Genomic DNA, 21972 nt, shown 5'->3' with positions numbered 1-21972 from the left:
AAGTCCTAATCTAAGTGGTATTCTCTTACCATACAAAAGTCCAGATGCACCCCTCCATTTTGCCCAACCTGCATGAGAAACAAAAAAGGGAGGACAAAGAAAGAAATCAAAAGGAATCTTTTCTTAAATTTCACAACCAGGAGGAGTTCCAGTACTCCTTTTAGTGATGTTGGATGCACCTGATTTGCAATCAATGAATCGTAACTGTAATTTAGAAAAAGAAAATGTACCATTTGTATTCTCTGATATTGGTTTGGGCAAGAAAACTTGAACTGAAACTTGGGAAAACTTATTCCCCCAGTCAGAGAACATGAGACTGGCCTGCAAGCTTTCTTGGCCAATCAAACAACCTCAAATTAATTTTCTGTAGAAAACTTTTTTCTAGATTCACAATTTTTCCTTTATTTTCTAGGCAACTAAACATGACCTTAGTTTCATTTCCTAGACAGCTCTCCCTTCCACCCAAAAAAAGAAAAAAAAAAAAAAACCATCCAAATGTGTATTATGGCAAAAGCAGAACAGACAACTTCTTCCAAATTGCTCAACCCAGTAAGGGAAAAGAAAAGACCTACCATGCAGGAAGTTTTAAAATGAGTCCAAGACATGTTATGGGTACATAATTGACAATGTTGTAAGATGCCTGTAACAGTACAGAAGTCATGTCTGAAACCATCAAAATTTTGTAATAAAGTAATCCAACCACCCATCTCCATTTTCACTCTTGCTGATTAAGAGTGATAGTTGACACCTCATGGCTAGAATTCTTTAACAGAGAATGAGAGGAATCAGCCTGAAAGATCAAATGGATACTCATAGGAAAAAAATGAACTCCATGCTACAAAATTGAATAATTCACGTCACTCTATCATACTAAAACTAATACAAAAAAACTATCTTCCTTTGGATCTTTGTATGCCTATTATGAATTAGTTTGCTCTATAAGCATTTCAATATATTCTGTTTTCTATGGTATACTGATTTTAATTTGAAGACACCAAGCATTAAGAACAATGTAGCTGGGTTGGTGTTTCCCCAGCTGGAACTGGAAGTGTGGTAAATGTTTAGTGGGTCCTCAGGTTGTTGTTGGGTTCACCTGATATTAGAGCTCAAAAGGCAGCAAGTTTGAACTCTCAATGAATCATCTAGAAATAGGAAGAAATTGAGTTTCTGAGTAATCAGCTATGAGATTATTGAAATTTAAAGGCATATTCTTCTCAAGTTTACTTACTCATGATATAATATTGTGATTTATAATTTCCCATGTAATATACCTGTAGTATTGGAATTATTTCATGACAGTAGAGTTGAATCTCATAGGTCAGTAATAGTAGTGCCATGAAATTGGAGCCAGATGTTCCTAATCTTATGTTCTTAATTTCATTATTAATCATGAAAATCAATAATATCAGATATTATGGAGCTTGTAAGTTTTTCAAACAGCATACACTCACTGCTTAGTATAGTGAATTCATAGTGATTCAAAACTTTGCTTTCACATGTCAAAGGTTTGTGGGAAATCAATGACCTTGCAAAATTAGAGGCAAATAATACTGTTGATCAGCCTCAGAAACTATATTTCCATACCAAATAGCCCAAGTCACTCAAAAACAATGTGGATAGATTAAATTAACTTTGTCTTCAGCAGTATCTGTCACATCTATTTTTACTTCTCCACTTGACCACATTTGGTCAAAAAGCGCATCATGCATTGTTAGTGTGTTTTCCTCTGAGCAGTCACTTAATTGATTCCATTGCCTGCTACTTTGCACTATGCCAATTTTATTTTCAAATCCTTAAGGTGGATATACCAGTGATTAGAAAAAAGAAAAAAAAAATAGAAGCACCAAAGTCTCAGAATGGAACAAGACCCCAATTATGGAATTATAGAAAAATAGTATACACAAGAATGATTTTTTTCTTACACTTAACCATGGACAAAATAAAAGAAAAAAGGACAAAATAAATAATTACTTCAGAGAGAATTCTGAGCTGCTGCTTCAAAGGATATTTATTATACATGGGCACAAGCTGATGATAAAACACATCTATAACCTATATTTCACACTGAACAATTACAGCAGTTTTGTGGGATATCACAAAGTTTTCAATCACTTCATACAGACTAGCTATGAATCATTTCTGGAGGAGCTTTTGGAATGCAAACTAAAGAACAAGCACTTATCTCTTGTGGCTTCAGACTCACTTCCATACTCTTTAAATCTGTATTCTTCCTGCTTTAAGGATGATGGAACCTTTCCTTCACTGTAGCATTCATTACAGAGGTTGAAACGCAATTTCATTTCCTTGAAGCGGGAGCCAATAATGGGGTATCGGCAAACAGTGCATGTATGGTGACCATGGCGGGTCCTGTCACCATTTTCAAGCTTCACCAGAGTGGCCATGATTCCAAAACCCCATTCTGGATCATCAAACATCTGAAGGAACTCAGGAAAAGAGATCATTGAAACATCTGCTTCTCCATGGATTTCCAGCATTTCACTGACCCCATGGGATGGTATATAGATGGCCCTCAACAACTTGATATATCTCATAGCATCAGCTTTCTTAATCTGAGCACTACCTTCATTCACTGGTCGCCATAAAAGTGCATCAAATACAACCCGTTTACGCTTGTCAGGAGGACCACTACAAATGGGAGCAAGCACAGCATAGAAAATACCCAAATCGACCCTACCTGAGCCTGAAACATCCATGACAGACAGAACCCTCTCATTGATGGCTTTTACAGATCCTTGGAAAGTCTCTGGCTTCAGAAAATTAAGCAATTTGCGAAGAATCCCCTCCAGTGCAGCTTTGCGGATGGACTTTTCAGGAGCACCACCACCAGAATAGGATACTGGTACCTCTGTTTCATTCATTTCCTTCTTCAGATTATCCACATTGCAACGAATCAACCTGGTGAGCCTTTGGAAAGCCCTGATTTCAAGAGCATTGGCCAAGTCCTGCCTCAGCGTAGTCTTCTGGCCTACTCCCTTAAATTTTGATGGTTCCACAACAAGAAAAGTACCCTCTCCTTCAGCACCCCCATTGCCCTTCAGCTTCTTTTTTTGCAGCTGCTTCAAATGAGCGATTGCATCGTGCAATTCAACCCTGTTAGTCATCTTGAAAGCCTCCTTTAGGGCTTTCTTGGCTTCCTCAGCCTCTCCAGCCCCCAATAAGGATACAGCTTTGTTGAGCTGCGCCTGCCAATGGTTAGGCCATACAGCTAGTACCCTGGTATACATCTCCGAGGCCCTGTGGAACCTGCCCATATCCATATAAAGCCCACCCAAATTGTACAGAGCATCCAAATGCCCTGGTTTCAAATCAATGGCCTTTTGAAACTCCTGAATTGCTTTCTCATCCTCTCCCATCGCATGCAATGCAGAACCCAGATCGCAATGTGCATCAGCATAATCTGGTTTCAAGAATATAGCCTCTTCCAATGCCTTCTCAGCGGCCCTATGCTCTCCTACCCCAAAAAGCGCACTACCCAGAAGCTTCAGAGCTCTAAAATGTGTCGGACAAAGAATGGCAGCCTCTCTATAATGCTCGCAAGCACTTAAAACCATGCCTTCCCCCTCGAGACAAATTCCTAGATTAACATGAATTTGAGGGAGAAGATTAGCCCATTGGTTTCCACCCACTTCGGCAGCATCAAGAGCCAACAAGAATTCCTCTTTGGCCTCCCCATACCTGCCAGTAGCATAAAGACAATTCCCAGCCCTGAAATGCGACTTCACATCAGTCGGTTGAAGCTCGCAAGCCCGCTTGAAATCTACCAAAGACTCCTTAAACAGCTGGTGCTCGTAGAGGACCCGACCTATCGCCATGTGCCTGTCGAAAGCTTCTTCCCTCGACCTGGCCCCATCCGCTTTGCTTCTCAAGGTCGCCAATTCCCTAGCGAATGCAGCATAATCGTGCCCAGACTCATCCCACGAGACTTTCTTCTCCGAAAGCTCCGAAGAGGGTCCCAATTCCCTAGACCAACCGGGGTCGGAGCATACATCAGAATTCTCCCCCTTCATCTTCCCATCCTTGGCCTGCTTCGCTTTCAACCTTTTTATCAGAGTCTCCAAATCATCGACAATCTTCCAAGTATAATCAAAGACGATTCCGTGATTTGGAGACGTTGCCCATGCAGCAGTCCTTTGCTTCTTGTTTGACTCCACCATCCGCTCATCGGCAATTGAAGAGGAAGAGGCCTCAGAAGCCCGGGAAGCTTTACCAACGTCATTATTGAGGTCCAAACCCAGGGCATCAAAGTCGCGATCAACATCACCAGCACCATCGTCGTAGGTCCGAAGAAGACCTTCATAGGAGAGACCCTTTTCGCCGTTAATGAAGTCCCCGTAGGTTTTGAAGACCTCGTCAAGGATTGCATTGATCTGATCGTCGCTGAACTTAACCCTAGGGTTTACTGCGACGACGAGAAACGACATTTCTTGCCTACTGAGACATCCGTCTTTATTCATGTCGAATTGCTGGAAAATTCTTTTAACCTTCTCTGCTCTGGAACCCCTTGAATCCATTTTTAGGTGTTTTTGTTCCTATTGGTTGGAGCTCTCTGCTTTGTTTTCTTGAGAATAACAGCGAAGAGAAGATGAAGAAAGACAAATAAGATGAGAAAGCTTTATGGGTCTTGCTCTAAAGGAGAAAAGCTTAATGGATTTCTCTTTCAGCGTCAGAAATCCAAAACCGATTTGATACTCTCTCTAATATGTTCTAATATGTTATTAGTGTCGTCAGTTTTCTTTCCGGGGGGGTGGGGGGGGGGGGGGGGTGGTTCAAGTTTCAATTCGAAATGGATCCGTGAAGAGGAGAAAAAGAAGAGGTGAGGAGGATGAATGGCGACGGCTTTGCTTTCTCTTTTTTTTTTTTTTTTTTTCTTCTTCTTTTGAGAGGCTCTGTCCTTCTGTGCAGGCGTGAAGGAGGAAGATTAAAGGAACAGCAGAAGGGGTCACTGGTGAATTTGGGTGTGGTGGGGCTGGGATGACGAGGAAGCTCCTGCTCCTGCTGCTTCTCTCGTCTCGTGGGGCTCAAGTGTTTGGTTGGCTGGGCCTGCCCATCTACTCTCAGCCTTGCCTGCAGCCCTGCCGGAGCCGGGCTCTGTTGTCACAAGTCACTGCATGGATCGTCAACAAAGCAGTAAATCTTATGTGCATTCTCCATTCTTGGTGCAGACTCCAGATTCCAGTCCAGGCAGGTATAGACGATGATCATTCTTCTTCTGTAGTCCGCTACGTGGAAATATTACCTGATGTGATCAAGAAGAAAGCAATCGAATGAGGCTGGTAAAGTTGTATTACAGAAATAAACTGTTTGCGACACAATACTCATCTCACGTATTACATTTACATGGATTCAAATTCAAAGCCTGAACATCATCAACGGAAGTCTACTTGCCAAAAAAAGGTTAAACAGAACCTGAACTAATGGAGGTGGCTTCTATGATTATAATGACTGTGACACCATAAGCTTTTTAGGCTTTGTCTCCGTGAAGGAGTAAGATCATCTCTGCTTGACCATACCGTATCCATCTTGCTAGGTCTCTGATGGCACGTATTTCGGAATAGCTCTTCACATAGGGCGCTCACACGCACATCCTATCATTCATTAGGAACATCTCCCGTAATTATAAAGTTATTATTGATGTGTTCCGGCGCCCAAATGAGAGGAGCAGATCCCGTTCCGCATAGATGCGTATGAGGTGCTTCTACTTTTATCAATGACACAGATACACAATTAATTAACTTTTTTTAGCTTTTTTGCTTTTTTGGGCATTAGGCTTTCTTTTTTACAACCTCTCTGGCAAAGCAAAAGCAGTCAAGAGCCAGCCTAGCACAAGCGTAAGGAGCTTGGAACGTGGGACCACTTCATTTGTGCTACGGGGGAACTGTTCTGTTCTGGGCACCTAATGATCTGAGACCACATCTCCGCCCCACAATGCCTCGTATCACATATCCGCTGTGTATTGAAAACATTTCCTATCCTGTGATATGCCACGTCAGCAATGCTTCTTTCTCGTCAACGTATGGACATAAATTTATGACGTGTATAGACTGATACATTCGGATTCTCTTCCCTCGTTTTGGGAAATTTTCCAATTAATTACTTTGGGCTTAGTGCCATTTTTTTTTCTTAAACTTTCAAAATGTGCAATATAGTATGTATCGTTAAACACCCGTTAATACAAATGCCTTGAGCAAATTTCTTAAAGTGCCTTAATGGTTTAGGAAATTAACTGACCTGTCAGGATGGGGACATGTGGAGAGATAATTAAATGACAACTTAGCATTTTTGAATACCTCAACATGATAGGTCAGATCGGGCACCTCGGTCACCTCGACTAAGAAACTAGCCACCGTCTTCGATTTCTCCGGATCACATTGCATGTTAGCAAGTTGTATCCTTATCCCGCCCGGATCGGACGGACTCGATAAGCCTTATCAGCTCACACAAAATCTATCTCCAGGTGCAAAACAAACTCTTGGTTACGCGGGCTGGAGATCTCGGATAAGTTTCGTGAGACCTATGACAACTCGCTTATATACGAGCATCACCTCAAACCTCACAAGGTATGCGTGATTTGGCTCTCATATTATCATACTTAAGCATCGGAGTGCCCACATTGACGCGTTAAACCGACGTTCAAACAGCCTTCCAACTAGGAACAACCAGATCATGCATCATCAATGGCATCCTCAAGCAATGTTAATAACAACGAAAACAACATGCAAGTCATTGGGGGAAAGAGCATCCTGCCATCCAACTAGAATTGGCTATAAAAAAGAGATATGAGTGGAAATCTAAATTAAACAAGAAACAGCAAGGACTCGGTGGGTGGCTACGATTCCGGCCACCCGCTAGAGACATAGGAAACACGGTGGGAGGCCTCAAGATTCAAACCTTTGGCACTCATACCATGATAAAAGACAAGGAAAGCTAGAAAAATTGCATTAATGACTGTTATAATTACATCATATTTATAGATTGAAACAGATATCAAACCTATTCAAATTCAAACTCTTAGACTCTATTTAGGACTGTATGTAGTCTATCTTAATCCATCTCAAACTCTATCCTAACAGAACAAATTCTATCTTATTAAGAACTCTTAATCACCCTTATCATAACAGCCCATACATATATCCGGACTGCGGCTAACCAAAAGATAGTAGCTTGGTATATTAACGCCTGAGTCAAGAGACGCTACTTCCGAGTTGATAATCTTGGACATTAGAAAGTTATGGTGCTTGATACCGATCTAGGTAAGTTGGGACCGAATTGGTAAGGTCCTTATAGAGTATGACAAGTGCTCGGTGAAGGGACGCACGAGCTCGAGACGTTGGAAGGGAGGTAGGTACCCCGCGCCTAATACGTTGACAACCTAAGAAGGTACTATTTATGAGTTCGGGATTGATGATGTCCTCAATAATGTTTGAAGTGATGATGCTTTTGGAGAGGATGAACCAGAAGAGTGCATGTCCAACATCATACTCTTGAACTCTTCAAAACTTACCAATCCATCTCCATCGGAATCGACCCCACGATGATCTTTTTATAATCTGTGATCAAACACTTATCGTCCCCCAGACTTCTGAGTACCTCCTCTAACTCTTCAAGTGATATGGACCCGTTCCCATCTACGTTAAATATCATAGACGCGTGTCTCGGATTCTCTACAACCTTTTCTGAATGAACCCTATTCGTGTTCAAGTCAATAAACTTGTTTAAATCAATAAACCAATTACCGTCCAAATCAACCACCTTCGCCATCTTCTACAACTCTTCTTCCATCGCCGGGTTTCCCAAGTTCTCCATTATCGAACCCAAGTAAAAGCTAAACTACAATTGGCTATAAAAAAGAGATATGAGTGGAAATCTAAATTAAACAAGAAACAGCAAGGACCCGGGGGGTGGGTACGATTCCGACCACCCGCTAGAGAGATAGGAAGCACGGTGGGAGGCCTCTAGATTCAAACCTTTGGCTCTCATACCATGATAGAAGAGAAGGAAAGTTTGAAAATTTGCATTAATGAGTGTTATAATTACATAATATTTATAAATTGAAACAGAAATCAAACCTATTCAAATTCAAACTCTTAGACTCTATGTAGGATTCTAGGTAGTCTATCTTAATCCATCTCAAACTTTATCCTAACATAAAAAATTCTATCTTATTAAGAACTCCTAATCACCCTTATCATAACAACCCATACATATATCCGGACTGCGGCTTAACAAAAGCTAGTAGCCTAGTATTATAATGCCCGAGTCAAGAAATGCCACTTCCGAATTGACAATCTTGGACTTTGGAAAGTTATGGTGCTTGAGACCGATCTAGGTAAGTTGGGACCGAATTGGGAAGGTCCTTATAGACTATGACAACTACTCGGTGAAGGGACGCACGAGCTCGAGACGTTGGAAGGGAGGTAGGTACCCCGCGCCTAGCACGTTGGCAACCTAAAACAGTACTATTTATGAGTACGGGATTGATGATGTCCTCAAGAATGTTTGAAGTGATGATGTTATTGGAGAGGAGGAACCACGAGAGCGCGTGTTCATCCTCATACTATTGAACTCTTCAAAATTTACCAACCCATCTCAATCAGAATCAACCCCACGAATGATCTTATAGTCTGCGATCAAACACTTATCGTCCTCCAGACTTCTGAGTACCTCCTCCAACTCTTCTAGTGATATGGACCCGTTTGCATCTACATTAACTATCATAGACGTGTGTCTCAGATTCGCCACAACTTTTTCCGAATCAACGCTATTCGTGTTCAAGTTAATAAACTTGTTTAAATCATCAAACTCATTGTCATCCAATTCAACCACCTTCGCCATGTTCTACAAATCTTCTTCCGGTGCCAGGTTTCCCAAATTCTCCATTATCTAACCCAAGTAAAAGCTAAACTAGAAATGACTATAAAAAAGAGATATGAATGAAAATCTAAATTAAACAAGAAACAACGATAACCCGTCGGGTGGCTACGAATCCGGCCACCCGCTATAGACATAGGATGCACGATGGGATGCCTCTAGATTCAAACCTTTGGCTCTCATACCATGATAAAGACAAGGAAAGCTTGAAAATTTGCATTCATGAGTGTTATAATTACTTCATATTTATTGATTGAAACAGATAACAAACCAATTCAAACTCAAACTCTTAGACTCTATGTAGTCCATCGTAATCCATCTCAAACTCTATCCTAACATAACAAATTCTATTTTATTAAGAACTCCTAATCACCCTTATCATTACTGCCCAAAAATATATCAAGACTGCGGTTTGCCAAAAGCTAATAGCTTGGTATTATAATGCCCGAGTCAAGATACGCTATTTCCGAGTTGACAATCTTGGACTTTAGAAAGTTATGGTGCTTGAGACCGATCTAGGTAAGTTGGGAATGAATTGGGAAGGTCCTTGTAGAGTATGACAAGTGCTCAGTGAAAGGACGCACGAGCTCGGGACGTTGGAAGGGAGGTAGGTGCCCCGCGCCTAGAACGTTGGCAACTTAACAAAAGTCCTATTTATGAGTTCGGGATTGATGATGTCCTCAATTATATTTGAAGTGATGACGTTATTTGAGAGGACGAACCTGGAGAGCGCGTGTCCATCATCATACTCTTGAACTCTTCTAAACATACCCACCCAATCAACCCAATTTGTGTTCAAGTCAATAAACATGTTTAAATCAATAACCCATAGCAGTCCAAATCAATCACCTTCGTCATCTTCTACAATTCTTCTTCCGTCGCCGGGTTTCCCATGTTCTGCATTATCCAACCCAAATAAAAGCTAAAAAAGAATTAGCTAAAAAAAGCATATGAATGGAGAGCTAAATTAAACAGGAGGCTACGGGATCCCGACGAGTGGCTACGATTCCGACCACCAACTGGAGACATAGGAAGCACAGTGGGAGGCCTCTAGATTCAAGCTTTGGCTCTCATACCATGATAGAAGACAAGGAAAGTTTGAAAAATTGCATTAATTAATGTTATAATTACATCATATTTATAGATTGAAACAGATATCAAACTTATTCAAACTCAAATTCATAGATTCTATGTAGGAATTTATGTAGTCTATCTTAATCCATCTCAAAATCTATCCTAACATAACAAATTCTATCTTATTAAGAACTCCTAATCACCATTTTCATAACAGTCCATACATATATCCGGACTACAATTTACCAAAAGCTAATAGTGTGGCATTATAACGCCTGAGTCAAGATACGCTACTTCCGACTTGACAATCTTGGACTTTAGAAAGTTATGGTGTTTGAGGCCGATCTAGGTAAGTTGGAACCGAATTGGGAAGGTCCTTATAAAGTTTGACAAGTGCTCAGAGAAGGGACGCACGAGGTTGGGACATTGGAAGGGAGGTAGGTACCCCGCGCCTAAAACGTTGGCAACCTAAGAAAATACTATTTATGAGTTCGGGATTGATGATGTCCTCAATAATGTTTGAAGTGATGATGTTATTGGAGAGGTCGAACCAGGGGAGCGCGTGTGCTTCATCACACTCTGTAATTTTTCAAAATTTACAAACCCATCTCCATCGGAATCAACCCCACGAATGGTCTTCTTATAGTTTGTGATCAAACACTTATTGTCCCCCAGACTTCTGAGTACCTACTCCAACTCTTCTAGTGATATGGACCCGTTCCCATTTACGTTAAATATCATAGACGTGTGTCTCGGATCCTCTACATCCTTTTCCGAATGAACTCTATTCGTGTTCAAGTCAATGAACTTGTTTAAATCAATAAACCAAATGCCGTGCAAATCAACCACCTTCGCCATGTTCTACAAATCTTTTTCTGGTGCCGGGTTTCCCAAATTTTCCATTATCGAACCCAAGTAAAAAGCTAAACTAGAATTGGCTATAAAAAAGAGATATGAATGGAAATCTAAATTAAACAAGAAACAACGATGACCCGGCGGGTGGCTACGATTCCGGCCACCCGCTAGGGACATAGGAACCACGGTGGGAGGCCTCTAGCTTCAAACCTTTGTCTCTCATACCATCAGAATCAACCCCACGAATGAATTTTTATAGTCTCCGATCAAACACTTATCGTCCCCCAGACTTGTGAGTACGTCCTCCAACTCTTCTAGTGATATAGACCCGTTCCCATCTACGTTAACTATCTTAGACGCGTGTCTCGGATCCTTTACAAATTTTTTCGAATGAACCCTATTCGTGTACAACTCAATAAACATGTTTAAATCAATAACCCATTGCCGTCCAAATCAATCACATTCGCCATCTTCTACAATTCTTCTTCGTCGCCAGGTTTCCCATGTTCAGCATTATCCAACCCAAGTAAAAGCTAAAATAGAATTGGCTGAAAAAAAAGGCATATGAATGGAAAGTTAAATTAAACAAGAGGCAGTAGGGACCCGATGGTTGGCTGCGGTTCCAACCACTAGCTGGAGACATAGGAAGCACGATGGGAGGCTTTTAGATTCAAACCTTTGGCTATCATACCATGATAGAAGAGAAGGAATGTTTGTCAGATTGCATTAATTAATCTTATAATTACATCATATTTATAGATTGAAACAGATATTAAACCTATTCAAACACAAACTCTTAAACTCTATGAGGACACTATGTAGTCTATTTTAATCAATCTCTAACTCTATCAAAACATAACAAATTCTATCTTATAAAGAACTGTTAATCACCCTAATCACAACAGCCCATACATATATGCGGATTGCGACTTACCAAAAGCTAGTAGCCTGGTATTATAATGCTCGAGTCAAGAGACGCTACTTCCGACTTGACAATCTTGGACTTTAGAAAGTTATGGTGCTTGAGACCGATCTAGGAAAATTGGGACCAACTTGGGAAGGTACTTATAGAGTATGACAAGTGCTCGGTGAAGGGACGCACGAGCTCGAGACGTTGGAAGGGAGGTAGGTACCCCGCGCCTAGAATGTTGGCAACCTAAGAAAGCATTATTTATGAGTTCGGGATTGATGATGTCCTCAATATTGTTTGAAGTGATGATGTTATTGGAGAGGACGAACCCAAAGAGCGCGTGTCCATCATCATATTATTGAACTTTTAAAAATTTACCAACCCATCTCCATCGGAATCAACCCCACGAATGATCTTCTTATATTTGCGATCAAACAATTATCGTCCCCCAGACTTCTGAGTACCTCCTCCAACTCTTCTAGTGATATGGACCCATTCGCATCTACGTTAAATATCATAGGCGCGTTTCTCAGATTCTCTACAATCTTTTCCGAATCAACGCTATTCGTGTTCAAGTCAATAATCTTGTTTAAATCAATAAACCCATTGCCGTCCAAATCAACCACCTTCGTCATGTTCTACAAATCTTCTTCCGTCACCGCGTTTCCCAAATTCTCCATTATCAAACCCAAATTAAAGATTAACTATAATTGGCTATGAAAAATATATATGAATGAAAATCTAAATTAAACAAGAAACAGCGATGACCCAGTGTGTGGCAACTATTCCGGCCACCCGCTATAGACATTGGAAGCACGGTGGGAGTCCTCTTGATTCAAACCTTTGGCTCTCATACCATGATAGAAGACAAGGAAAGCTGGAAAATTTGCATTAATGAGTATTATAATTACATCATATTTATAGATTGAAACAGATATCAAATCTATTCAAACTCAAACTCTTAGACTCTATGTAGGACTCTATGTAGTTTTTCTTAATCCATCTCAAACTCTATGTTAACATAACAAATTCTATCTTATTAAGAACTCCTATTCGCCCTTATCATAACAGCTCATACATATATCCAGACTACGGCTTACCAAAAGCTAGTAGCCTGGTATTATAATGCCCGAGTCAAGAGGCGCTACTTCCGAGTTGACAATCTTGGACTTTAGAAGTTATGGTGTTTCAGAACGATCTAGGTAAGTTGGGACCGAATTGGGAAGGTACTTATAAAGTATGACAAGTGCTCGGTGAAAGGACGCACGAGCTCGAGACGTTGGAAGGGAGGTAGGAACCCCGTGCCTAGAACGTTGGCAACCTAAGAAAATATTATTTATGAGTTCGGGATTGATGATGTCCTCAATAATGTATGAAGTGATGACGTTATTTGAGAGGACGAACCTGGAGAGCATGTGTCCATCATCATACTCTTGAACTCTTCAAAACTTACCAACCCATCTCCATCGGAATCAACCCCACGAATGATCTTTTATAGTCTGCGATCAAACACTTATCATCCCCCAGACTTCTGAGTACCTCTCCAACTCTTTTAGTGATATGGCCCCGTTCCCATCTACGTTAAATATCATAGACGCGTGTCTCGGATTCTCTACAACCTTTTCCGAATGAACCCTATTCATGTTCAAGTCAATGAACTTGTTTAAATCAATAAACCAATTGCTGTCCAAATCAACCACCTTCGCCATCTTCTACAACTCTTCTTCCATCGCCGGGTATCCCAAGTTCTCCATTATCGAACCCAAGTAAAAGCTAAACTACAATTGGCTATAAAAAAGACATATGAGTGGAAATCTAAATTAAACAAGAAATAGCAAAGACCCGGGGGGTGGCTATGATTCCGACCACCCGCTAGAGACATAGGAAGCACGGTGGGAGGCCTCTAGATTCAAACCTCTGGCTCTCATACCATGATAGAAGAGAAGGAAAGTTTGAAAATTTGCATTAATGAGTGTTATAATTACATAATATTTATAGATTGAAACAGAAATCAAACCTATTCAAACTCAAACTCTTAGACTCTATGTAGGATTCTATGTAGTCTATCTTAATCCATCTCAAACTCTATCTTAACAAAAAAAATTCTATCTTATTAAGAACTCCTAATCACCCTTATCATAACAACCCATACATATATCCGGACCGCGGCTTACGAAAAGCTAGTAGCCTAGTATTATAATGCCCGAGTCAAGAAATGCTACTTCCGAGTTGACAATCTTGGACTTTGGAAAGTTATGGTGCTTAAGACCGATCTAGGTAAGTTGGGACCGAATTGGGAAGGTCCTTATAGAGTATGACAAGTGCTCGGTGAAGGGAAGCACGAGCTCGAGATGTTGGAAGGGAGGTAGGTACCCCGCGCCTAGAACGTTGGCAACCTAAGAAAGTATTATTTATGAGTTTTGGATTGATGATGTCCTCAATAATGTTTGAAGTGATGATGTTATAGGAGAGAACGAACCAGGAGAGCGCATGTCCATCATCATATTCTTGAACTCTTCAAAACATACCAACCCATCTCCATCGGAATCAACCCGACAGGTGGCTAAGATTCCGACCACCAGCTGGAGACACAGGAAGCACGGTGGGAGGCCTCTAGATTCAAACCTTTGGCTCTCATACCAAGATAGAAGACAAGGAAAGTTTGGAAAATTGCATTAATTAATGTTATAATTACATCATATTTATAGATTGAACAGATATCAAACCTATTCAAACTCAAACTCTTAGACTCTATGTAAGACTCCATGTAGTATATCTTAATCCATCTCAAACTCTATCCTAACATAACAAAATCTATCGTATTAAGAACTCCTAATCACCCTTAAAATAACAACCCATACATATATCCGGACTGCGGTTTACCAAAAGGTAGTCACCTGGTGTTATAATGCCCGAATCAAGAGACGTTACTTCCGAGTTGACAATCTTGGAATTTAGAAAGTTATGGTGCTTGAGACCGATCTAGGTAAGATGGAACCGAAATGGGAAGGTCTTTATAGAGTATGACAAGTGCTCGTTGAAAGGATGCAGGAGCTCGAGACGTTGGAAGGGAGGTCGGTACCCCACGCCTAGAACGTTGGCAACCTAAGAAAGTACTATTTTTGAGTTCGGGATCGATGATGTCCTCAATAATGTTTGAAATGATGATATTATTGGAGAGGACAAACCAGGAGAGCGTGTGTCCATTGTCATACTATTGAACTCTTCAAAATTTACCAACCCATCTCCATTGGAATAACTCCAGGAATGATCTTCTTATAATCTCCGATCAAACACTTATCGTCCCCCAGACTTCTGAGTACCTCCTCCAACTCTTCTAGTGATATGGACCCATTCACATCTACGTTAAATATCATAGACGCGTGTCTCAGATTCTCTACAACCTTTTCCGAATCAACGCTATTCGTGTTCAAGTCAATAAACTTGTCTAAATCATCAAACCCAATGTCGTCCAAATCAACCACCTTTGCCATGTTCCACAAATCTTCTTCTGGCGCCGGATTTCCCAAATTCTCCATTACCGAACCCAAGTAAAAGCTAAACTAGAATTGGTTATAAAAAAGAGATATGAATGGAAATCTAAATTAAACAAGAAACAGCGATGACCCGGTGGGTGGCTACGATTCCGGTCACCTGCTAGAGACATTGGAAGCACGGTGGGAGGCCTCTAGATTCAAACCTTTGGCTCTCATACCATGATAGAAGACAAGGAAAGCTTGAAAATTTGCATTCATGAGTGTTATAATGCCCGAATTATAATGCAGTCCATACATAAATGTGGATTCAAACCTCTAGATTCAAACCTTATCATAGCAGTCCATACATAAATCTGGACTGTGGCTTACCAAAAGACAGTAGCCTGGAATTATAATGCCCGAGTGAAGAGTCGCTACTTCTGAGTTGACAATCTTGGAATTTTGAAAGTTATGGTGCTTGAGACTGATTTTTGTAAGTTGGGACCGAATTGGGAAGGTCTTTATAGAGTATGGCAAGTGCTCGGTGTTGGGACGCATGAGCTCGAGACGTTGGAAGGGAGGTAGGTACCCCGCGCCTAGAACGTTGGTAACCTAAGAAAGTACTATTTATGAGTTGGGATTGATGATGTCGTCAATAATGTTTGAAGTGATGATGTTATTGGAGAGGACGAACCAGGAGAGCGCGTGTCCATCATCATACTAATGAACTCCTCAAAATTTACCAACCCATCTCCATCGGAGTCAACACCACGAATGATCTTCTTATAGTCTGCAATCAAACACTTATCGTCCCCCAGATTTCTGAGTACCTCCTCCAACTCTTCTAGTGCTATGGACACGTTCCCATCTAAGTTAAATATCATAGATGCATGTCTCGGATCCTCTACAACCTTTTCCAAATGAACCCTATTCATTTTCAAGTCAATAAACATGTTTAAATCAATATCCCATAGCCGTCCAAATCAATCACCTTCACCATCTTCCACTATTCTTCTTCCGTCGTCGGGTTTCCCCTGTTCTGCATTATCCAACCCAAGTAAAAGCAAAAATAGATTTGGCTAGAAAAAGGCATATGAATGGAAAGCTAAATTAAACAAGAGGCAGCGGGGACCCGACAGGTGGCTAAGAACTCCTAATCACCCTTATCATTACTGCCTGAAAATATATCCAGACTGCGGTTTGCCAAAAGCTAGTAGCCTGGTATTATAATGCCCGAGTCAAGATACGCTACTTCCGAGTTGACAATCTTGGACTTTAGAAAGTTATGGTGCTTGAGACCGATGTAGGTAAGTTGGGAATGAATTGGGAAGGTCCTTATAGAGTATGACAAGTGCTCAGTGAAAGGACGCACGAGCTCGGGACGTTGGAAGGGAGGTAGGTGCCCCGCGCCTAGAACGTTGGCAACATAAAAAAAGTACTATTTATGAGTTCGGGATTGATGATGTCCTCAATTATATTTGAAGTGATGACGTTATTTGAGAGGACAAACCTGGATAGCGCACGTCCATCATCATACTCTTGAACTCTTCTAAACATACCCACCGAATCAACCCAATTTGTGTTCAAGTCAATAAACATGTTTAAATCAATAACCCATAGCAGTCCAAATCAATCACCTTCGCCATCTTCTACAATTCTTCTTCCGTCGCCGGGTTTCCCATGTTCTGCATTATCCAACCCAAATAAAAGCTAAAATAGAATTTGCTAAAAAAAAGCATATGAATGGAGAGCTAAATTAAACAAGAGGCTGCGGGGTCCCGACGGGTGGCTACGATTCCGACCACCAACTGGAGACATAGGAAGCACGGTGAGAGGCCTCTAGATTCAAACCTTTGGCTCTCATACCATGATAGAAGACAAGGAAAGTTTGAAAAATTGCATTAATTAATGTTATAATTACATCATATTTATAGATTGAAACAGATATCAAACTTATTCAAACTCAAATTCATAGGCTCTATGTAGGAATTTATGTAGTCTATCTTAATCCATCTCAAAATCTATCCTAACATAACAAATTCTATCTTATTAAGAACTCCCAATCACCCTTTTCATAACAGTCCATACATATATCCGGACTACAATTTACCAAAAGCTAATAGTGTGGTATTATAATGACTAGTCAAGATACGCTACATCCGACTTGACAATCTTGGACTTTAGAAAGTTATGGTGTTTGAGACCGATCTAGGTAAGTTGGAACCAAATTGGGAAGGTCCTTATAAAGAATGACAAGTGCTCGGAGAAGGGACGCACGAGCTTGGGACGTTGGAAGGGAGGTGGCTACCCCGCGCCTAAAACGTTGGCAACCTAAGAAAATACTATTTATGAGTTCGGGATTGATGATGTCCTCAATAATGTTTGAAGTGATGATGTTATTGGAGAGGACGAACCAGGGGAGCACGTGTCCTTCATCACACTCTGTAATTTTTCAAAATTTACAAACCCATCTCCATCGGAATCAACCCCACGAATGATATTCTTATAGTTTGTGATCAAACACTTATTGTCCCCTAGACTTCTGAGTACCTACTCCAACTCTTCTAGTGATATGGACCCGTTCCCATTTACGTTGAATAGCATAGACGTGTGTCTCGGATTGAAAGAATGGTAGGATCCATCTAATGGACGCCATAAAGGTTGCGGAATGGGTGGGGCAAATTTCAAAAATTTCCTACCTTCTCCCAACTGGGAATCATATTCCCTGAATTTAGAATACAATATTCAAGGATCTACTTGAACCCTAATCAAACCAGATCTGTACCAAAAGATAAATGGGAGGATTATACCTGATCCGGAGAAGCAGTATCTCCCAAAGTTGGTGTTCACGCCCAAAGAATGCTCCAAGATCTGTTCCTGCTGAAGATGACACAGCTGTGGATGGAATAGAACCAGCAGGGTGCGTCCTACACACTGGATCCTTCACAAGAATCCCCTGGATGTACTAAACACTGAATTCTCTCAGTCTTTCTTGCAAGACTGATGTCAAGAACTGGTTTCTTGACTTTCTTTTCTGCAAAGATCAAGTCTTGCAACAATGCAGATGGCGACGGTAGGAGGAGATTTCCAGAAACGAAAAGGCTGAACTGTTTTCTTTTCTGGAGAGAATGAGATCTAATCTCAATTCGCAGGAACCCTTCTTGCTTACCAAAACCTCTTGGATCGAAATCTGATTTCTCTCTCTTGGTTCATTCGAAAATCTCCTCCATTTCTTCTTGATTAAGAAATCTCCTAATTAGGAGTTATCCCAATCCAAATCAGTATTTGGATAGGGGATAATCTTAATCCCTTTCCCAGATAGAGTTAGCTTACTCCTGATCTTATCAGGAGGTTACCAGATTCAAATCTGATTTGAATTTGGTCTCTAAGAGTGGATAAGGCTAAGAGCCCAATCCTTTTTGCTAACTTCAATCTCAAATTCGCCCCATTGATGGGTGATCATATCAGCCCACCTCGAAATGGGCTTTTGGCCCATTAAGTATTCAGTGTTTAATTAGTTTCCAATCTGCTGCCCAGTTGGGCTTCTTTGTATGGCGTGGGACCCAAGCATTGATCTACACACCAGCCACATGGGTTCGGCCCAGCCTTTAATACAAGGCCCAGCCGAATTCACTGAAAATCTCAATGAACCCCTTGAGTCCATCGTATGAACCCTATGGGCCCAACACTTACATTAAGTGGTCCCTGGGCCAAGCCATCTTATAAAAACCCAGGGACTGTGGGCAGGTGCAAGATTAGCCCATCAGGTATTATCCTAAATGGTCTTACACTTAACCTCTCAGCCCTTAATGATCAAGCACTGCCCGACAAGAGAGGACCTCTCCCTCGGCTGCAAGGAACAGTGCCGCACTCTCCTCTCACATGGATCCCGGGAATTAAAACCATTTGCAAACATTTTGAAACCGTACATATATATGTAAATATATTAATTTTGCAAAAAAAACAAAATTCCAACGATTGAAATCAACTGCCGGCAGTTTGGTTTCCATCAGAGAGAGTGCATTCCCGATCATTACCCTTTGTCCGACAAAGTGGCTGATTCTGTCACTATGACCACCCACTCAGATGAATTCTCAAACTGCCCCAACATACCCAGGTTTTGATCCCCACTAAGGATCTCACTGATTGGCATATCAAAGGCAGCCTGATCCAGCACCTAGTGAAGTGTCATAATCGAGTCTAGGGGTCAGGTGTAACTTTCCAGTTTTGCCCATCTATCTCCAAGGTCCAGGGCAAGACTGGAAATCTGGTCCGGTTCAAGGATTCAAGTAATCCCATGCTGTATGTGCCTCGGGTCTTACCCTGATGGCTGAGACAGGCCATCCCAACACTTGGTGGCACACCAGTATCAGCCTTGGCAGGATAAATCTCCCCAGACTTATCCAACGGCTGTGAACATTTAAAACTAACATGAGTCTCTACAAATGTCCAGTTTTAGGGTTTTACACAGAATTAAACCAAACAACATGAATCAAACATGCACTTTATTTATTTCCACTAAATAACAAAAGTACATCAAAATGATTGAAGCTAAGGGCATACAAAACTGTCTAACACGGATCCTCTACATCCTTTTCCGAATGAACTCTATTCGTGTTCAAGTCAATAAACTTGTTTAAATCAATAAACCAAATGCCGTGCAAATCAACCACCTTCGCCATGTTCTACAAATCTTTTTCTGGTGCCGGGTTTCCCAAATTTTCCATTATCGAACCCAAGTAAAAAGCTAAACTAGAATTGGCTATAAAAAAGAGATATGAATGGAAATCTAAATTAAACAAGAAACAGCGATGACCCAGCGGGTGGCTACGATTCCGGCCACCCGCTAGGGACATAGGAACCACGGTGGGAGGCCTCTAGCTTCAAACCTTTGTCTCTCATACCATCAGAATCAACCCCACGAATGATTTTTTATTGTCTCGGATCAAACACTTATCGTCCCCCAGACTTCTGAGTACGTCCTCCAACTCTTCTAGGGATATAGACCCATTCCCATCTACGTTAACTATCTTAGACGCGTGTCTCGGATCCTTTACAACTTTTTCCGAATGAACCCTATTCGTGTACAACTCAACAAACATGTCTAAATCAATAACCCATTGCCGTCCAAATCAATCACATTCGCCATCTTCTACAATTCTTCTTCGTCACCAGGTTTCCCATGTTCAGCATTATCCAACCCAAGTAAAATCTAAAATAGAATTGAATAAAAGAAAAAACATATGAATGGAAAGTTAAATTAAACAAGAGGCAGTGGGGACCCGACGGTTGGCTACGATTCCGACCACCATCTGGAGACATAGGAAGCACGATGGGAGGCTTTTAGATTCAAACCTTTGGCTCTCATACCATGATAGAAGAGAAGGAAAGTTTGTCAGATTGCATTAATTAATCTTATAATTACATCATATTTATAGATTGAAACAGATATTAAACCTATTCAAACACAAACTCTTAAACTCTATGAGGACACTATGTAGTCCATTTTAATCCATCTCTAACTCTATCAAAACATAACAAATTATATCTTATAAAGAACTGCTAATCACCCTATTCACAACAGCCCATACATATATGCGGACTGCGACTTACCAAAAGATAGTAGCCTGGTATTATAATGCCCGAGTCAAGAGACGCTACTTCCGTGTTGACAATCTTGGACTTTAGAAAGTTATGGTGTTTCGGAACGATCTCGGTAAGTTGGGACCGAATTGGGAAGGTACTTATAAAGTATGAAAAGTGCTCGGTGAAAGGACGCACGAGCTCGAGACGTTGGAAGGGAGGTAGGTACCCCGTGCCTAGAACGTTGGCAACCTAAGAAAATATTATTTATGAGTTCAGGATTGATGATGTCCTCAATACTGTTTGAAGTGATGACGTTATTGGAGAGCACGTGTCCATCATCATACTCATGAACTCTTCAAAACTTACCAACCCATCTCCATCGGAATCAACCCCACGAATGATTTTCTTATAGTTTGCGATCAAACAATTATCGTCTCCCAGACTTCTGAGTACCTCATCGAACTCTTCTAGTGATATGGACCCATTTGCATCTACGTTAAATATCCTCGGCGCGTTTCTCAAATTCTCTACAATGTTTTCCAAATCAACGCTATTCGTGTTCAAGTCAATAATCATGTTTAAATCAATAAACCCATTGCCGTCCAAATCAACCACCTTCGCCATGTTCTACAAATCTTCTTCCATCACCGCGTTTCCCAAATTCTCCATTATCAAACCCAAATAAAAGATTAACTATAATTGGCTATAAAAAAGAGATATGAATGGAAATCTAAATTAAACAAGAAACAGCGATGACCCGGCGTGTGGCTACTATTCCGGCCACCCGCTATAGACATTGGTAGCACGGTGGGAGTCCTTTAGATTCAAACCTTTGGCTCTCATACCATGATAGAAGACAAGGAAAGCTGGAAAATTTGCATTAATGAGTATCATAATTACATCATATTTATAGATTGAAACATATATCAAATCTATTCAAACTCAAACTCTTAGACTCTATGTAGGACTCTATGTAGTTTTTTTAATCCATCTCAAACTCTATCCTAACATACAAAATTCTATCCTATTAAGAACTCCTAATCACCCTTATCATAACAACCCATACATATATCCGGACTGCGGCTTACCAAAAGCTAGTAGCCTAGTATTATAATGCCCGAGTCAAGAAATGCTACTTCCGAGTTGACAATCTTGGACTTTGGAAAGTTATGGTGCTTAAGA

At 40.9% G+C, this 21972-nt stretch overlaps 1 protein-coding gene and 1 pseudogene across 3 annotated transcripts; both read right to left on the bottom strand.

Annotated features, from left to right (window-relative positions):
- Positions 1-1857: 1857 nt before the first annotated feature.
- LOC104607519 (putative TPR repeat-containing protein At1g05150 pseudogene) lies at positions 1858-5849 on the bottom strand (annotated as a pseudogene). 2 transcript variants are annotated; one of them, XR_736971.3, is made up of 2 exons: positions 5353-5849; positions 1858-5257 (listed from the first exon to the last, which is right to left on the bottom strand). The product of XR_736971.3 is annotated as a putative TPR repeat-containing protein At1g05150 pseudogene, transcript variant X2 (transcript). The 2 variants fall into 2 exon arrangements; XR_016076655.1 differs by having other exon boundaries at positions 5428-5849.
- A 9112-nt stretch (positions 5850-14961) lies between these two features.
- LOC148791336 (calmodulin-like protein 12) lies at positions 14962-21414 on the bottom strand. The gene is made up of 4 exons (XM_088888154.1): positions 21157-21414; positions 20361-20416; positions 15948-16131; positions 14962-15291 (listed from the first exon to the last, which is right to left on the bottom strand). The coding sequence occupies exons 1-4, from the start codon at positions 21412-21414 to the stop codon at positions 14962-14964; spliced, it is 828 nt and encodes a 275-aa protein (XP_088744280.1).
- Between the last annotated feature and the right edge of the window lie 558 nt (positions 21415-21972).

Source organism: Nelumbo nucifera, chromosome 5, assembly GCF_055504915.1.
Source record: "Nelumbo nucifera cultivar China Antique chromosome 5, China Antique-T2T, whole genome shotgun sequence".
Taxonomy (NCBI): domain Eukaryota; kingdom Viridiplantae; phylum Streptophyta; class Magnoliopsida; order Proteales; family Nelumbonaceae; genus Nelumbo; species Nelumbo nucifera.
The sequence above is the reverse complement of the archived record's forward strand: the minus strand, read 5'-3'. Positions and strand labels throughout refer to the sequence as shown.

What these genes read in the sequence shown, in the direction of transcription:
- LOC148791336 (XM_088888154.1), bottom strand. Translation starts at nt 21,414, where the DNA reads ATGGCGAAGGTGGTTGATTTGGACGGCAATGGGTTTATTGATTTAAAC. An exon ending in CCTGGTGACGAAGAAGAATT is followed by an intron (nt 16,132 to 20,360) that starts GTAGAAGATGGC and finishes GAAAATGAATAG; the next exon opens with GGTTCATTTGGAAAAGGTTG. An exon ending in ACTCCGATGGAGATGGGTTG is followed by an intron (nt 15,292 to 15,947) that starts GTAAATTTTGAG and finishes AACCAATTCTAG; the next exon opens with TTTAGCTTTTACTTGGGTTC.